This window comes from Nycticebus coucang, chromosome 22 (genome assembly GCF_027406575.1).
Source record: "Nycticebus coucang isolate mNycCou1 chromosome 22, mNycCou1.pri, whole genome shotgun sequence".
Taxonomy (NCBI): Eukaryota; Metazoa; Chordata; class Mammalia; order Primates; family Lorisidae; genus Nycticebus; species Nycticebus coucang.
The window spans coordinates 45,013,581-45,032,278 of NC_069801.1; the positions used below are offsets into that span (position 1 = coordinate 45,013,581).

At 51.5% G+C, this 18,698-nt stretch overlaps 1 protein-coding gene across 5 annotated transcripts in view; it reads left to right on the forward strand.

Annotated features, from left to right (window-relative positions):
• Nucleotides 1-16,246, forward strand: part of SLC5A9 (solute carrier family 5 member 9) — a 29,580-nt gene extending 13,334 nt beyond the window's left edge. For 3 of the 5 annotated variants that reach the window (XM_053576896.1, XM_053576900.1, XM_053576901.1), the window contains 12 exons: nucleotides 128-292; nucleotides 1,497-1,602; nucleotides 2,520-2,600; nucleotides 2,855-3,060; nucleotides 3,279-3,414; nucleotides 4,236-4,343; nucleotides 6,234-6,384; nucleotides 8,219-8,387; nucleotides 9,045-9,128; nucleotides 9,841-10,056; nucleotides 13,156-13,300; nucleotides 14,721-16,246. In XM_053576896.1, coding sequence (XP_053432871.1) covers nucleotides 128-292; nucleotides 1,497-1,602; nucleotides 2,520-2,600; nucleotides 2,855-3,060; nucleotides 3,279-3,414; nucleotides 4,236-4,343; nucleotides 6,234-6,384; nucleotides 8,219-8,387; nucleotides 9,045-9,128; nucleotides 9,841-10,056; nucleotides 13,156-13,300; nucleotides 14,721-14,923 — 1,770 coding nt within the window. In that variant the 3' untranslated portion in view covers nucleotides 14,924-16,246. The remainder of the gene's footprint in view (nucleotides 1-127; nucleotides 293-1,496; nucleotides 1,603-2,519; nucleotides 2,601-2,854; nucleotides 3,061-3,278; nucleotides 3,415-4,235; nucleotides 4,344-6,233; nucleotides 6,385-8,218; nucleotides 8,388-9,044; nucleotides 9,129-9,840; nucleotides 10,057-13,155; nucleotides 13,301-14,720) is intronic. The other 2 variants (XM_053576898.1, XM_053576897.1) reach the window with 2 other exon arrangements.
• The last annotated feature ends 2,452 nt before the right edge of the window (nucleotides 16,247-18,698 follow it).

An 18,698-nucleotide genomic window follows, 5' to 3' on the forward strand; every position in this document is an offset into this window, starting at 1 on the left:
GGGATCAGGTCTCAGGTCACTTACCTCCCTGCCCAGGGCTCTCCCACAGCACCAAGCTGCCTCTGGATTGGAGGCTGCCTTCTGTCTGCATCTAGGACCTAGACACTTCTTCTCTTCACTCTCCCAGGCAACCTGGCTCCTCCTGGCCCTGGGCTGGATCTTTGTCCCCGTGTACATTGCAGCCGGTGTGGTCACGATGCCACAGTACCTGAAGAGGCGATTTGGAGGCCAGAGGATCCAGGTGTACATGTCTGTCCTGTCTCTCATCCTATACATCTTCACCAAGATATCGGTGGGTACCGCCCCAGCATGGCCAGCAGGTCTCTCTGAATGTTCTCAGTAGGGGACTGCCGAATGCATTACCCCGGACTTGCTGCTGAGGGGAAACTGACAATCACAGACTGGCTGCGATGGAAGGATGGAAGACTAGAAGGAGGGAAGGAAGGAGGAAAACAGAGAGGGAAGGAGGGAAAGAAAGGAGAAAGGAGAGAAGGAAGAAAGGAAGGAAGAAAGGGAAGAAGGAAGGAGAGAGAAAGAAAGGGAGGAAAGGACGGAAGGAGACAAACCCTCAGTGTATGCCCCCCACCCCGCAGTGAGGTAATCAAAGATGAATGCTAAATGCTTGTTGAGTGAACAACAGTCCCTACATTCAAAGAGCTCACAATCTAGATTTCATTCATTCATTCATCTTTCCATTAATCGATTCTTCACTCAGCAATTGTGCATTAATTGCCTAGAATCTTAAGATTTAGAAAGACCCTTATTCTTCCTCTATTGACCCAAACTCGGAAAACAAACCTAGACAGGTCAGATGACTTGCCCAGGTCCACCCAGATGACCAGACCAGGCCTCCTTTCACTCAGTTACGTTGCAGACCCCGTAATGGGTTTATAAAACAATCGTGGGGTAGAATCAACATGCTGAAGAGGGAACTGAATCATTCAATTGCCAGTTTCCAGGTCTAGGGCTGAAAACCTTGACGCTCTTGTTCCACCAATGCTTGAGAACCACCCTAAGTCAGCTCAAGCAAAGGTTAAGCCCCTGTGTCATCTGACCAGCCCACACACATACATCATCTAGAACGCGTGGTTCTCTGCCTGAGAGCCCCTGTGCGTCAGGTTGGCCGTGAGCAGTCAGCCAGCCTCTAGGTTCCTCCTCTTTCCTCCCAAATGACCTCTCCTCTTCCAGCCCCAGATCCTTCCTTCACCTCCTCAATTTTCCACTCCATTCTACACTATTCCCTTTTTGCCCAACAGAGCAGCTATCCAATTAATTTTTTCTCAGTTCCAAAGCTTTATGCAGTGCTCCTTGCTTCAAAGATGCCACAACTCCTGTTTCTGCAAAATCAGGCACACATGCCTTAGTGCAGCGCTCAAGGCTCTGCACTGTGGGGCGAGGGCTGAGGTACCTGGTATTGCTGAGAGGGCAGATGTGCACACTGGGGTCACACTGAGGGGCTCGGGGGCCCTGGACTCAGGGGTCCTGGCTCTCTGCAGACTGACATCTTCTCTGGAGCCCTCTTCATCCAGATGGCCTTGGGATGGAATCTTTATCTCTCCACGGGGATCTTGCTGGTGGTGACAGCTGTCTACACCATTGCAGGTAGGCACAGGCAGGCCCCGGGGAGGTGTCATCAGGGTACCAAGACTGGGAGACAGGAAAAGGCTGGAGACTCGACTGTCAGAGACACAGACAGAAAGTTAGAGGACAGGTGACCAGAGAGAAGGGCAGAGACACAGAGCAAACTGATATGAGAGAGATGGAGAAAACAGGGCGAGGCAGAGACAAGGAGAGGCCAAGACAGAGAGGTAGGAAAAGATAAAAACACAGAGGAACACACTAAAAGATGTATGGCAGAGGATAAGCGTTGAAAGGGGTAGAAATGGGGAAAACAGAGCCAGCAGGAACGGGAAGGGAAGACGTCAAGAGGTACTGAAAAAGACCCCAACTGCACTGGACGCAGGGTGCACTCAGGGAGTGTTACCTGGGTCAGAGTCACAGGTTCCCTTTTCCTATTTCCTCCAAAGTGTGCAGCACAGGGCTGGGCACCCTGGAGACCAGCACAGGGCAGGCTGATTGACATTAAGTTGTCCTCGGAAGATGGGGAGCATTCACGGGGGCATTGGGAGGGAAAGGAGGGAGTATTTCTGAAGGAGCTACAAGCAAAGGGACAGACCAGGACATTAGCACAGTGCTACAGCATGGTGGCTGCAGTCAGGCACGGGCAGTGATAGGAGGAGCAGACCTGAGCACCTGACGGGATGCAGGCTGGACAGAGGACCGGCAGTGATAGGAGGAGCAGGCCTGGTGACAGGGGTGTGACCAGCCTGCATCCTGTAAGGCTGGACAGAGGACGAGCAGTGATAGGAGGAGCAGACCTGAGCAGCTGTCTGTGATGCAGGCTGGACAGAGGGGGCACGAGGTGCGAGGGGTGTTCCCGATTCTCCCTTGTGTGGCTGAGCACCCAGAGGGGAGCCCCCGTTAGTGCTGACTCATGGGCCCTTTCCTTGGGTCCCCAGGGGGCCTCACGGCTGTGATCTACACAGACGCTCTCCAGACAGTGATCATGGTGGGCGGAGCCCTGGTCCTCATGTTTCTGGGTAAGGAAGAGGCCCCAATACACTCCACCACAACCCTAATTTCTCTCAGATCTTTGACCTGTCTATGAAACCTCCATGGGTTGGCTGGGACTTAACAGAGCATTGAGCCATGTTCCCTCTCGAGGATAGGGCTACCAAAGAGCAGGATGCTCTCCACTTCAACCAGGGGACTTGAACCCAAGGCCCATCTCCCCCTCTGTGGCAGGCTCAGTGAGGTCTCAGACCTTCATCCCTCACTGTATCTTTCCCTGCAGGGTTTCAGGAGGTGGGCTGGTACCCAGGCCTGGAGCAACGGTACAGGCAGGCCATCCCTAATGCCACAGTCCCCAACACCACCTGTCACCTCCCACGGCCTGATGCCTTCCACATGCTTCGGGACCCAGTGAGCGGGGACATCCCTTGGCCAGGTCTCATTTTCGGGCTCACAGTATTGGCCACATGGTGCTGGTGCACAGACCAGGTAATGCCCCTGGCCAGGCTTGGTGTAAACCACCAGAAATGGGGAGGCTTCCTGTAGAAACCCCAGGTGACTGGACGCAGGGAGGGCTGGACCTCATCCTGGGAGTGGGATGGGGGCAGCATCAGTGACCAGTGTCAGGACTCACCTGTGGCTGAGCTAGCCCCTCCCCCACCCCACAGCATCCCCACACACACACACATACACTGCTGCCCTTTCAGGTCATTGTGCAGAGGTCTCTCTCTGCCAAGAGCCTGTCCCATGCCAAGGGAGGCTCAGTGCTGGGGGGCTACCTGAAGATCCTTCCCATGTTCTTCATCATCATGCCCGGCATGATCAGCCGGGCCCTGTTCCCAGGTAAGAGCTCGGCTTGCTCTGGGGGCCTTGGGATGTGAGGCTTGTGAGGGGTGTACAGAGAAGATGCCCTGGAGAAATGTTGGACCACAGCAGGGGTCAGGAAGCTTTATCTATTAAGGATGCAGAGTTGTCCGAGACCAGCCTAGGCAACAGAGCAAGACCTTGTCTTTATTTTAAAATTTTTTGAATTAGTCAGGTGTGGTAGTGCACACTTGTTGTCCCAGCTGCTCAGGAGGCCGATGAGGCAGGAGGATCGCTTGAGCCCAGGAGCTTGAGGCTGCAGTGAGCTAAGATAGAGCGACTGCACTCCAGCCTGGAAGAAGGTGAAACCCCATCTATTAAAATATATGAAAAGGACACATAATAAGTAGTTACTGCATATTTACAGAATAAGTATTTCTTGGCTGTTTACATAATAAATATTTATGTGTGGGCCAGATATATAATAAGTATTTCAGTAGGAAAACATTGTCTGAATGCAGTTGTAAATTCTGCTTCTCCTTTATATGGGAAAAACAATTAAGGCATTCTGGGCATCTTCCAAAGATACTGAAAAAGATCCCAACTGCATAGGGCGCAGCGTACAGCTTTGTGGAAACCTAAGGCCTAAAACCCAAAGGAGACTGCTAAGACTTTGAGCTTTGCAGGATAGTGTAGGGGAAGAAATTTAGTGAAGACCCAGATACGAGTTGGCCCAGGACCTTTTAGACCCTGCCAGGGACTCTAGTGAACACCTTCCTATAGTGTGGGTAAGAAAATATTAGACCCACCTGGGAAGGCACAGGGTCCCATGGCCCTAAGTGTCATCACTTCTTCTGCAGATGAGGTAGGATGTGTGGACCCTGACATCTGCCAAAGAATCTGCGGCGCCCGGGTGGGCTGCTCCAACATCGCCTACCCCAAGCTGGTCATGGCGCTCATGCCCGTTGGTGAGTCCCATCCCCCATCAGGCTGCATTCCCACCCTGCATCCTCCAATCCCCACTGCCCCGGAGGGATGGCACTAAAATGGACGGAAAGAGGACAGAAGAATATTCCCCTCTGCCCCAACACACACACATACAGCCCCCCCACACACACACTTTTCACAGGTGTTTCTGTGTGTTTTGAGGCACCTTCTCTGTACACAGGTCTTGGAGATGCAGGTCCTGGACAGAGGGCAGGTCCCCACTCTTGGGCTTATCCAGGGTACCTGGACTCTCCAGGGGCACAATAAAGTGTGACCAGTGTGGTGATACAGTGGGGTCTGAGGGAGCCCTAAGGAGGCAGCTGACCCAGTCTGGGGGTGTTAGGAAAATCTCCCAGAAGGCAAGAACCTCGAAGACAGACAGAGCTGGAGAGGCACACAAGGCCTTCTGGGGGAGAGAAGCTGCGTGTGCAAAGGCCCAGGGTGGACAGAGGGCTTGACATCTGAGCTGAAAGCAGCCCAGTGCTGATGAGGCGGCGAGAAGGAGAACAGACAACCTTTCCAGAGAGGATGTCACAGCTCCAGCTCATTCTGGAGCGTAGCCCTTACTCTTAGGGGGACGGAGGACACTGGGGGGCGAGGGGGGTGTTAGGCTAAAGAGGGCAGGATGGATCTGAGCTTTGTCAGACCACTCTGCACGAAAGACTCAGCAGGCTTGGGGGGAGGCAGGGAGACAACCCACGTGCTATTTGCAGTGGCCCAGGTAAGTGGCAACGGTGGCTTGAACCAAGCTGGTGGCTTTAGGGATGGAGAAACAGAATTTAAAGATGTTTGTGAGGTAGAATTGGCAAGACTTGATTGCTGATTGTATTTGAGGGATAGGAAAGACAGAAATCAAAGAGGGCTTCCAGGTCTGAGAAGGCAGGTTTACACTGATAGTGAGGTCAGGGGCGTGGAAAGAAAGGCAGCCTACCAGGCCAGGGGATGAGTGGTATTATCCGTCCCTCTGGCGGAAGGAGAAATGACTCAAAGCAGCGGAGGAGATGGCAGGAGGCCCAGCTAGGACAGGGCAGCCCTGAGGGGGCTTTGGGGGAGACCTGGAGAAGGGGTCTAAGATAGCTCTGAGGTCTGTGTGGGCCTGGACAGGTATTATTAATAATTATTAATTATTAGAGGGAAACAGAAGGCCCTGAAGAAGATGGTACCTAACTTGGAACACTTGAGTCCAGGGCACCAGAGAGGAAGACATCCAGGATGTGGTTAGACAAATGGGTTTGGGGAAGGAGGACCGAGGTGGGACCAGGGAGTCATCTTCCCAGGGATGACCGGTCATCTTTCCAGAAACTCGGTCATTAGAGTCATAGACTCTTCAGATATCAGCAGGTCCTGTCATCCCTTGTCATGATGGAAAAAATGGGCCCAGAAAGTGGAAAGAACTCTTCCAGATGGCACTCACAGCTAGTTGCTCCCAGAACCAGGAAAGAGGCCCAGGCCTCTGCCTCCCTGGCTGGGGCTGTAGCCCAACAGCAGGGGTCAAGGGAGGAGGTACAATCATTACCATCACCCCTTCTCCCCCGGGACCCCCCAACCAAGAGTCTACAAGCTGTGACACCCACACTGAGACGTGGAAGCTGCAGAGAATCTGAGAGATCACCGGCCCCACGGTCTCAAGGGTAAAGATGAGGAAGCCGAGGCTCCCAGAGGACACCTGGGGACCCCACAGCCACAGAACAAGGCAGGGACAGAGCCCGGCCAGCTCTGTGGGTCTCCTAGTTCCTTAGCGGTGCTGGATGTGGGAGTCTTGCCCAACACCTTCCCCAACCCGCTCCCACCCCAAGCCCGCGTCCACAGGCCTGGCAGAGCCCGCCCACTGGCCAGCCTTGTATTCCACTCGGCCTCTCCTCTCTCCCCAGGTCTGCGGGGCCTGATGATCGCCACGATCATGGCCGCCCTTATGAGTTCACTCACCTCCATCTTCAATAGCAGCAGCACCCTGTTTGCCATGGACGTGTGGCTGCATCTCCGCAGAAAGGCAACGGAGCAGGAGCTGATGGTGGTGGGCAGGTGCGCAGGCCTGTCTCCCATCCTGCCGGAGCGCCCCACCCCTTCCCTCTCCCCCTCTGTCCACCCACTCCCCCCCCCTTGCCCTGTCTCCTCCCCTCCCTCCCGTCCCTCTCTCCCTTCCCCACCCCCACCCCGGGTTACCCCGGAGAATTGCCTCTAAGTCTGGGCTCTAACTCGTTCCTTTCCCAACTCTGACAGACCCCTCCCCTCCAGAATAATGGGGAGAAAAAAAATCTCTTTCCTGTCTGTTGAACTTTCTCTTGGAATTGATCCACGGGGTAATTGAGCACTTGAGAAATGAGAGGTGGACTATGTAAGTGGGAGGAAAGTTAGCAAGCAGCTCACCCCAAGCTCTTCTGGACCAACTCTGGCCGTCAGTCCAAATAACTGAAATGCTGTTACTTTAATCCATCAGACTCTCCCTGAACACCCAACACATGGCGCACCCCACGTGCTGGGGCCAAGGATGTGTCATAGAGCCCGTCCTCAGGGTGCTCCCAGCTTGACAGAGGGCTGGAAACATAGCTAGTCCAGCCAGGTCTCGGCATCCCTGGAGATACTGATAGGAAGGCGTATCTAAATGGTCAGAGCCTTGAATACCACGCTAAAGATTTTAAACTTTATCTTTTATATATCAGTTTTATGCTTTAAAAATATAACTTGGTGGCTAATTTTTCTTGTTCTCCATAGGCTGGGGATCTTTAGTTTACACAGGGTTAAGAGGCCTTTTCTAAAGTCTTTGCATCATGATTTCAAGCTCCCTAACTCAGGTTTCAGGACTAAGGTGCTGATGGTCCTGCTTTGGTCAATAGGTACTTGAGTTTCGGTATCTTGCCTTTGCACTCATTGTTCTTTCCACCAGATGCCTTCTGCCCAGGGCTGCCTAATGGTCTCTTACTGCCTGTTCCTCTGGACATCTGCCTCTAGCCACAGGCGCTGACCACTGCAGGATCTGAGCGCAGGGCAGCTTGTGCAAAGAGGAAGGTGATGAGCAGCAGGGAAGCCGCTTAGGTAGCAGCTGCTCTGGTGGGCCCCGAAAGAGAAAAAAACGGGAGGAAAAGGATAGAAGAGGACAGGTATGCAGAGATACCTCCTAGGAAGCATCCCTTATCTCTGCGCAATAACTGGTTTTGTGGCCGCTTATTTTATCAATCAGTGGAGTTTAAGCGCCATCTCCTGGCCACATGCATTATTGCACCAGACACATCCCAAAAAGGTTTTTCACCATGTTCACCCACCTGCAAAATCATAAATCCAGAACGCTTTGGGGACTTAGGCCTGGGCCAGAATCAACTGATGAGGAGTCAGAAGAATAAGGTGAGGTTCTTACCCTAACTCAGTGTCAATGGAGAGGGAAAAATTCCTGTCCGGGGTGGGATGCAGAGGAAGGGTATCCCCAGCAGAGCCTAGAGGCCTTTTTCTGGGGTAGGTAGTGGGGTGAAAGGTATGGATTCCTTCTCAAACAGCATGTGAGGAAATGACCTCGAAGGCATCTGATATATAAATGCCAAGGTTTTATAATTACAGGTTTCTTGGATTCTGGAATTTTGATATTCTGGGATTCTAATAGTTTAAATTTCTGGGTCTTGGTATTTGGGATTCTGCAGTTTTTGGCAGGGGCCGGGTTTGAACCAGCCACCTCCAGTATATGGGGCCAGCACCCTACTTCTTGAGCCACAGGCACCGCCCTTGTATTTGGGATTCTGACCTCCCAACCTTCCCTGATTTAATGACTGTGCATTCCCCCTTCCTTCCCCTCCCAGTTCCTGTGCACCCTCACCCCCATGCCGTCCCCTCCTGAACACACCTCACAGTGCCCTATGCTTCCCTGCAGAGTGTTCGTGGTGTTCCTGGTTGCCATCAGCATCCTGTGGATCCCCATCATCCAGAACTCGAACAGTGGGCAGCTCTTCGACTACATCCAGTCTATTACCAGCTACCTGGCCCCACCCATTACTGCTCTCTTCCTCCTGGCCATCTTCTGCAAGAGGGTCACAGAGCCTGTGAGTGCAGGGCACTTGTCTCTCTCCCCATACAGCAGAGGGGCTGGAGGCCTGGTCTGTCAGTCACCTGGTCTCTGTGACCTTGGACAAACCCACTGGCCCTCTAGGCCTCCATCTCCCCACTCACAGTGTTGGGTCTCTATTCATCCATCACTCAACATTTACCAGCCTCATTATGGTGGCTTCAGAGTTGCAGTGATTTACAAGGTTCAGGTAGGTCTGTACCACTGGGCAGGTAGGGAGAAGAGATGATTAAATTAGAGCTAATGATAAAGTATGGTGGCTGCCGAAGAATATAAGCACCTAAACTGTGGGGCTTCCAGGAGGGGCTCAGGGAAGTCTTCCTGGGTGAAGTGACATCTGAGCTGAGATTTGAAGGATTAATGGCAGGGGGACAAGTGTTCCATACATAAGTACTAATGTGGGGAAAGCAGAAGACAGACTGGAAGATCTCTAGGCTCTCTAGGATCTTCCAGCTCTAAGAGTAAAAGGCTTATTTATACGTCAGCAAAACAACAGCAATGACAACTGTGGCAACAGGTGTGAACTCACAGGCACGCCTGCACACACGTCATTCATGTAACAGCACTGAAGCCTGACAGAAGTCCGGGAGGAAGCTGGAAGTACTGGGACCTGGAGCCTTGATTACTCTTCCAGGGAAGCCCAGAAGAGACAGGCCCAAATCTGCTGGCTGTGCCTTGGGAAGTCAGGGATGTCATGGACACAACTCCACAGAGCAATGTGAGAGCTCAAGGTCATCACAAAGGGTCATGGAAACCCTCCCCTTGATGGTGCACCTAAGCCAGGCATCTGCCCCTGCAGAGGTGTCGTCCTCTGACTGATAGCCACACCACCCAGCAGGACCCACTTAAACTCTGGGCGTTTCTGCTCATTCTATAGTTTTTGAAGTCTGGATCAGCATCTTCAAGTAGGTCATCTGGCTCTTACATATCAGGAACAGGTACAGGTTAGGGCCACGTAAAGAAATAAAGAAGACAGATATAAAGATATGGAAGGTACCAGAGCCTTTCTTTAAAAAAAAAAGTAAAAAAAAAAAAAATGTTTATTCTGATTATTCTGATTTCTGATCCTTGCTTATTAAATCTTTTTCCATTCTAGTTGCATATTAAGTCTCTATTGCTTAGTACTTAGTCATTTCTCTCACCATTACACACGAGAAAACTCTGAGTCAGCAAAGTCAAGTCATTGAATCAGAGTCATTCCAAAATGGAGCCAGGATTCAAATCCCAGCCTGTTGGACCCTAGAGGGGCCTTTTCAGTATACTGCCCTGCCTGCCTTTAAGTCATGGCAGAGTGTCAGCATTAATGGGGAACTCACTGAGATGTGCTTGCCAAGCCCTATACTAAGCCAGTGGGAGAGAGACTTGGGGCAGAGTAGTTTTAGCTTCCTAGGGTCTCCCACCTGGATCTCATCGCTGCCCTGTCTCCACAGGGAGCTTTCTGGGGCCTCATGTGTGGCCTGGGAGTGGGGCTTCTGCGCATGATCCTGGAGTTCTCATACCCAGCCCCAGCCTGCGGAGAGGTGGACCCAAGGCCAGCTGTGCTGAAGGACTTTCACTACCTGTACTTCGCACTCCTTCTCTGTGGGCTCACAGCCATCGTCATCGTCACCATCAGCCTCTGTACAACACCCATCCCTGAGGAAAAGGCAAGTGGTGTGCTCATCCTGGGGCCCTCCTAGAAATGCCCTCCTTACCCCCAATGCCTAGAATCCACCGCCGAGTTTACTGGGTTGTGGTCTCCTCTGGGGCCACACAGATGTCCTCAGGTGGAGGAACTCATGTGGCCTTGAATTCCCAAGTGAAAAGTAATTCATTCAATTCAAAAATTACTTAGGGAGTACCTGCTATGTGCCAGGCACTGTACAGGGTTTACAAAGATGAATAATCCCTGCCAGCAACTATCCACAGGGGGGAACAGGCACAGACACAAACTGTCTCTATACAGAGAGAAGGTGCAGAAGGACCAAGCTCAGCAGGAGAGGCAGCCATCATGCATGGGGCCAGGATGGGTACAAGGGACACTGACAAGGACCCTTCGGGTTGGACTGTGAAGAATGAATAGGGAATTTCTGAATGGTCAAGAAACACGTTCATGGCCAGGCACAGTGGCTCACACCTATAATCTTAATACTCTTGGAGGCCAAGGTAGGAAGGAGGATCACTTGATGCCAGGAGTTTTGAGACGAGCCTGAGCAATATGAGACCTTGTCTCTACTAGAAAAATTATCCAAGTGTGGTGGTTGGCCCCTGTTGTCCTCCAGCTACTGAGGAGGCTGAGGCAAGAGGCTCGCTTGAGGAGTTTGAGGTTACTATGAGCTAGGCTGAGGTCATGGCACTCTAGCCTGGGCAACAGAGTGAGAGTCTGTCTTAAATGAAATAAAATAAAATCCACTCATGATAAAAGAAACAGAGTTTACTAGGTGAAGAGCTCAGTCTGAAATCCTCACCTGTCCAATGCTGACTGAACACTCTTGAACATCGATGCCCTGTCTTTTGAAGCCCATTTTTCCTGAGAGCCTGTCTTGGTTTGGGAGGGCTACCATAACAGAGGCTCGCAGACTGGTGACTTGACAACAAGGTGTAAGCATTGCTGGAGTCTTCTGAGGCCTCTCTCCATGGCTTGTGGATGGCTGTCTTCTCCTGGTGTCTTCTTATGGGCTGTCCTGTGCCTGTCTGTGACCCAATCCCCTCTTCTTTTGAGGACACCAGTCATATTGGATTAGGGCCCCTGTTTATGACTTCATGTAACCTTAATTATACCTTTAAAGACTTCATTTCCAAATATATTTTGAAGTACTAGGGGATTAGCATTTCAATATATGAATTTGGAAAATACAAAATTGAGCCCAAAACAAGAGTCCAGGCCAGAAGTCAGTCCCTGAAACATTGAGTGGACATCATGAATAATACCCTATATGTGGAGTTTGCAAACAGTTTTACACCCCTGGTCCCACTGATTCCTGTGACCGAGCAGAACATCCGCAGTGAACCAAGAGAGGCTGGCTTCTCCACCGGCTCACTCCAGAAACAATCTCCTCCTGCTGACCTTCCCCACCTCCCCCATGGTCTGCTTTCTCACTCCTCAACCTTCCAAAATTAAAATCCTGTTCTGGTCTAGTTCTGCTGCCTCCCTCTGCTGTCCTCAACAGCAAATTTTGCAGAAAATTGTCTCTACCCCCAGCCTCCACCTCCCACCTGGGTCTGCTTCTCAGCCTACTGCAGTCTGGCTGTTGTCCCTATGGAACCCTCATTGAAATGGTTCTCACTGAGGTCACTGCTAACATTGCCAAAATCAATGGTCATGTTACGATCTTTCCCCTAAATGAATTCTGAGGCACTACTTGACCACTTCCCACAGCCTGGAGACTTCTATTCTGTTCACTTCCATGAAATATTTTCCTCCTGGTTCTTTTCTTGCCCTTCTGATCACTTTTTCAATTTCTTCATGGGGTTTTCTTCCTGTTCCTTAAATTTCAGGGCTCTTAGGAACTCACCTGTGGTCTATAACCTGTCTCACCTTATAATGTCTCTGTGCTATGAATGCAACCACTTTCTCTATAAAGATGATACACCACTCTCTATCTCCAGCCAAAACCCCTCTCCCAAGATTCAAACCCTAAAAGCCAACTTCTTCCTGGTAACCTAAAGAGACAGGGTCCATATGTTACTAGTGACACAGAGCGTAAGGCTTACTGAGAGATACTTACAAGCAAGGAAGCCACCCAGGCCCTCATGGGAGGCAGGTGCAGGCCCAGCAGTGTGGGACACTCAGAGGAAAGCAGATCGGGAGCAGAGCCAGGTAGACCTGGCTCAAAATGTGACAAAATGCTGTCTGGCCAGGAGATGGCTCAGAGCTCAGGGAGTGGTGAGTCCAGCACCACCACTATCAGCCAGAGAACTTGTTGTATTTTAGTCTGCTGAGCCACTGAAATGGAGAAGAGGGAGAGCCACCAGGGCCTGCCGTGGGACATAAGGTCTATACCTTCTCACCCAGACGTCTCCACTTGGAGGTCCTGTAGACTCCTGACGCTCATCGCTGTATTTGTGTGTGTGTGGCCCCTCTCCCTGCTCTGCTACACCAGCACCCACTCCTGTTCTGTGTCCTCTGCCCCTAGGAGGGGCACTGCTACCTGTCCAATCATACGACCTAAGGCAAGGACCCAAGAGCCCTATTAGCCTCCTCCCTTACCTTCCCCCAGCTCACTCAGTCAGTCCCTGTGCCTTACAGATCTTACTTCCTTCAAGTCCTGCAAGGCTGCTCCCTCCTCCCGGTCACCTCAGGGGCTCCTGATTTCTTGCTTCACTTTTGCAGCAGCCCCCAGGCAGATGCACTTCAATTCACTCCATGGGATCTTTGAAAATCTCAGATCTTCCCTTTGCTTAAAGTGTGTAAAGTCCCTGTTACCGACAAGAGTTTTATTCTTTTAAGTATCATGTTGCCAGCCTGACCTTTGAAGTCTTTTCACTGGGCACCTGCCTCCCTGTCTAGCCTTATTTCTCTCAGGCTGTGAGATACATGATGCCAAGGTCCATGTGTGACTTGGGTCTGTATCCCAGCAGCCAGCACAAGCACAGAACAGGTTCTCAGAGGTGCTGTGGGGGCTGACCCAGGCCTGACTCCCAGCCTTGGCCTTGCTCCTCATGCTCCCTGCTGCTGCTCTGAGGCCCTCTTGGAATGGGTCCTCTCTTCTGCAGTAGGACTTCCCTGCAGAGGCAGCTGACTCCAGTGTCTTCTCTCCTTCCAGCTCGCTCACCTGACCTGGTGGACACGGAACTGGCCCCTCTCTGAGCATGAGAGCACACTGGGGCCACCAGAGAGGCCAGCTGGCAAGTCCCCTGCAGGAGGGGAAGTAGCAGAGAACTCCAGCCAGGGCCAGCAGCAGCGTGGAGGTAGGCTGGGGCAGGCTGGGGGTGCCCCACACAGAAGAACAGACCCCGTGTCTTGGGCAGTCACTGGGATGCGGGCTCTGAGGGAGCCCAAGAAACATCACCCTTCCTCCTTTCCCACATGGCTATTGAACTAGTTGAACAATGAGACAAATGAGTAAGGCATGTGGGGCCAAAATACTGCCTTCATTACTGAGACACGGAAGGCAAAAAGAGCTGATCTCTATCTACGGGGATGTGCGCTTCCTACAACTGAAGCTCAGCTGGGGCAGAGGCACCCACCCAAGTCACCAGCAGACCTGACCAGGGCACAGCCTCCCCCGAGGAGGAGGGAGGGTCTGAGCCCAACATGCTCTCCTTATCCTTCCCAAATCTACCAATAGGGAAGTTCTTTCGGTTCCTAAGGCTGAATGAGTACAAAGCAGAAAATCAGAGAGAGTTGTACTCAAAGTGAAGGAGACATCTGGCATGACAAAGAAGCTCCCTCTTGCCCAGTCCCGTCTCCACCCTTTTTTTTATTATTCATTCATTCATTCCTTTCCCACTGGGCTCCACAATGTTGCCTATAGTCACACAGAAGCTCGGGAGAACAGCCCCGTGTCCACACGGCTCTGCCTGTCATTAGGAGTTTTGTCCAGGACACCCGCTCCTGTAGGTATCTCCTTAAGCTGCTGCTGGGCCACATAAATTGTGCCTCCTTGAAGGTTCTTAAATGTGTTGGAATAATAGCCCATTAAATTTACTCCAAGGCTACACAGTATCTAAAGTTTAAAATTTTTATAAAACAAATACCACCTCAGTGCTGGTAATTTTTAAAGTGCTGTCAAATCTCCATTTTCATTTGATGCTCAGAGCAACCCAGAGAAGAACCGGGCATATGTTTTGGCCCTTTTGAGACAGGAAGAACCTGCAGCAGAGAAGTTGAGTGATTTGCATATGGCCTTGCATATGCAAGGCGGGCCTTGGAAGGGTCCTGGCTCACAGCCCAGTCAGTGCCCTTCGGAGCTGCGGGTGCAGTGGTAGGGTTCAAACACTCCTCCTTCCTGGGTGAGATGATGTTCCTTCCCCCTGTCCTTGTTCAGGATGTAAGCTCTGAATTGGGATGAATTACGTTATCCTCCCGCCTCCTCCTTACCCCCCCCCCCACTCCCTGACTATGGGATGCCTCTGCTGTGGGACTATTTGGATTCTGGGGCCAGGGTCACAGCTCAGTCCAGAGTCCCAGCTCAGCACCCAGGCTGCAGTTTGCAGAAAAGGCCAAGCCAATGGCTTCACCCCTCCGCCCCTTTCCGTGCACACATCCCTTTCTTCGGTTTCTCATCACCTCTCTCCTTCCCCTGCTCTTCCATCACTTCCCTTTCTCTCACCGGTTCCTTGCCGCTCCCCTGCTGCTTTCCTTCCCTGTCTGGTTTTGTCCCTCCAGCCAGGTCCTGGGGAAAGCTGCTCTGGGGCTGGTTCTGTGGGCTCTCGGGGGCCCCAGAGCAGGCCCTGAGCTCAGCGGAGAAGGCTGCGCTAGAGCAGAAGCTGACCAGCATCCGTGAGGAACCCCTCTGGAGAAGTGTCTGCAACATCAATGCCATCCTCTTGCTGGCCATCAATGTCTTCCTCTGGGGCTATTTTGCGTGACTCTGCAGACCCCGCTTCAGCGGAGACGGAGGAAACCCAGCCAACCCGCGAGCCTGGGAGACAGGCTTTCCTTCCACCTTGCTGCCTAAAGTGGGACCCAGAGCTAAGACTGCAAGATCCCCTGAAGAGCTTCCAATCCCACCCACACGCATGACAAGTGGGCAAATGGAGGCCGCCAGAGAGCACCACCAGCAGGGCTCCCGGGGTCTCCCCTCTCCACACCTCTTTCCTGTACATTGCCTTACATTCCTACCTCAAAAACACTGCCTCCACCCTCTCCCTGAGTCTGTTTAGGCACCTTCACTGCACGTGTGTCTTGAGGCAGGTGCATGGAGCAGTAAGAAATTTGCAAGAACTGGTGGCGCCAGTAGCTCAGTAGTTAGGGCGCCGGCCACATACACGAAGGCTGGCGGGTTCGAACCTGGCCCGGGCCAGCTAAGAACAACAATGACAACTGCAACAAAAAAACAGCCGGGTGTTGTGGCGGGCGCCTGTAGTCCCAGCTACTTGGGAGGCTGAGGCAAGACAATCGCTTAAGCCCAAGAGTTTGAGGTTGCTGTGAGCTGTAACTTCCACACCATCTACCAAGGGCAACAAAGTGAAACTCTGTCTCTAAAAAAAAAAGAAAAAAGAAAGAAAGAAATTTGCAAGAACCCAGTGCACCTTTGCTCCCTGTATCCTCTGCTCTTCTCACTTCTAGCCCATGACATCTCTCTGTATTCTCAACCTGCAGCCATCTATTTGCAGCACAAATCTAGCCAAGAGGGCCCTGTATTTCCAGGGCCACGCCACAGTGGTGGCCATCAGACCCAAAGGATGGAAGGGTCTGTCCTAAGTACTATTCAAATTCTGCCTCCTTCTGCTACCAAACCCACATATAACAAAGCCTCCATTGGCTTCAGTTCAATCAGAGACACAGGCATGACTTGAAAACACACGTCACTGTGTACCTCTGGGTGAGCCCGGAGGGGCTCAAGGACCGTCAGGGAGCCATTGCACCTGGGCCTGTGTTCCCCTCCCTGCATCCACCTGCCCTGGAACACACCGCGACCCTGCTTAAGCATCCTTTCTCCACGAAGCTGCCCTGATGCCCGAGACTGGGTCATGATCCCACTCCTGTCCCCACGGGCCTTGGACCTGCTTCTGCCACACCACACTGGGACATGATCCCACTCCTGTCCCCACAGCCCTTGGGCCTGCTTCTGTCCCACCACACTGTGGTGTGGACTCTCCTTCAAACAGCAGTGTCCAAGGGCCATGTCCAAAGTTGATTTTGTATCCAGAAAAGAACAGGTGCTCAATAAATGTTTATTGAATTAATAAGTTTCCAAGGTCCTGGAAGGCTTTGCACTGTGGCTGGCTGGGAGGTCACTGGTGGGAGACGTGTCCTCAGTTAAGTTCAAACAACGGATCTTAGGCGTCTTGAATGAGGCCGCAGCCCGGCCCACTGACACAGAGTGAGGTGAGAGCGTGCCTTCCCTTTTCCATCTCCCTCTTGAAGCTGCCCCTACTTCTGTGATTTTACCCTGATCACTAATCACAACCGGACACAAATAAAATTCCATTTCTTCGAGGTGGAAACACACCCGATTCCATGTACACCTCCTGGCAGTGCTCCTGCCTGCAAAGCCGTTTCCACTGCCCCTCCGCTCTCCCTGGGATCTCTCCTCAGGTGGCTCTGCCTTCTCCGTTGTTCCCCACTGATCCTTATGACAACTGAACTCGTTTCTCTATTTTTCTCTGAACCATTCATACACATACTTATATGCAGCAGAATATACTGAAGATTGGAAGACAGTAAGGACTTTAAACCATAGAAGCATGATCTAAAGTCAGGCATTCAACATCCTATTTTCAGAAGTTCCTCAGCAGCCTGCTTCGGAGAACTTCTCAGAGGTCTCCCCACCCGTCCTCCCACTGCCCGCTTCCCACCTGGCTCTCCACCCCTCCCTCAGCAGGTTAGAGAGGCCCCTCCATTCTTCCACTTTTGGTTTCCTCCTTATTATTCTGAGTCTCTACTGGCTCCAGACCTATCTCAGCTCACCCAAAGCTGCAGCTGAATATAGTAGAGCAGTACAAAGGGTGGCCTCTCCCCTGCCCCACCCCCTCTGCCTGGTTAATTCCTGCTTATTTTCACATCCTGAAGGAATCCCTATCACCCTGTCATGATCTCCTCATAGCCACCAGCACCCCAGACCAGAGGATCCCCTGACACCCAGCACAGTCTCAGTATTCGCTGCTAAGTTTATGCATCATTAGCATGGGTCTCCCCCTAGACCAGCCGTTCTCAGACTGAGGGTCTGACCGCTTTGTAACAATGAAAATACATCCTGCATATCAGATATTTACATTACGATTCATAACAATAGCCAAATTACAGTTATAAAGTAGCAACAAAAGTAATTTTGTGGTTGGGGGTCACCACAGCATGAGGAGCTGTATTAAAGGGTCATGGCATTAGGAGGCATTGGGAAGGTTGAGAACCACTGCCCTAGATGGGCAGTGCCTGCTGAATCCCCCTCACGGAGAAGGACACCTCGCATATGGTTGGTGCTAAAAAAAACTGTGATGTATGACTAAGTGAAAAAGAGCAAGTGAGTGAAAGCACATCCCTCACAGAGGAAGCCAAACATTAAAACAGAACCAGCAGCACAAATAGCTTGAGGTGTCTGGAGCACACAAATGGGTAGGGCCACCACAAGTCCCTGTGGGTGTTTGGTGCAAATAAGAGACAGGTGCCCTTCCTCCTTGGCAGCCACAGTTCCTCACGATAGGGCTACAGGTTCATTTCAGCCCCACACGCCGCTGTGGCCAGGTACCTGTGTGCAGGGCACCACTTGCATATCTGCGGGTTGGGCCCTGCACGTGGGGGAAGAGCTGGGGCAGTGACTGGGCGGTAAGTAGGCGTGAGAGGTTCCATGCTGATGCCCAGACTTCAGCATCTCTTCCCTGGGTCATTCCAATAGCCCCTTGACTCTTCTATCTGTTCCCACTCTCTCCTCTTCCAATTCACCCTGTGCCCTGTGGCAAGAATGATCTTCCTAAAATGCAAATCTGTGTTCTACCTATTTTAAGACTAGGTGTTTTCTAATGTGGCATTAGACCCTGCCAAAAACTGCTAGAAATGTCCCCAGGGTTTAGTCCTTGGGTCTCCTTCTCTACTCCAGCCAAGGAAGGAGGCGTGGAGGAGTGATCTCCCGGAACCAAATTCTAATTCCGCCCTTTGTGAACTACCCGATACTGGGAAAGGTGCTTAGCTTCCCTTAGTTTTCCCATCTACAAAAATGGAGATGGTAATTGCAGCTACTTCCTGTGGTAGTTGAGAAGATTCAATGAGTTAACTGAAATCAAGTACTTTAGCATTTAACTAAAGCTCTTCATAAGCTGGGCCATTATCGCTACCATTAGTAGCAGGTGAGAGGAACACGGAAGCACAGTGAGAGCGTTTTAGAACTAGCACAATGCACTGTCAGAGCAAAGAGCAGGGAGTAATTAATCCTACCAGGGCAATCGGGAAGGGCGCAGCAGAAAAGTGAATCATGGAGCAGGACTTTGGAGGATGAATGAGAGATTCCTGGAAGAAGTTATCAAGGACAGCATATGCAAAGTATCAAGGTACAGAGGTGCATAATGGGTTCCCAGAAAATAGAGATACTACGTAGTATTTACTCGCTTGCAAAAATAAACCCTATATGTTTAATTTCCCCTTACAAATCGTATTTTGTTTTAGGTTCTTGCCGCTAAGACAGAGCTGTGAGGTTTACTGAGGGGGACA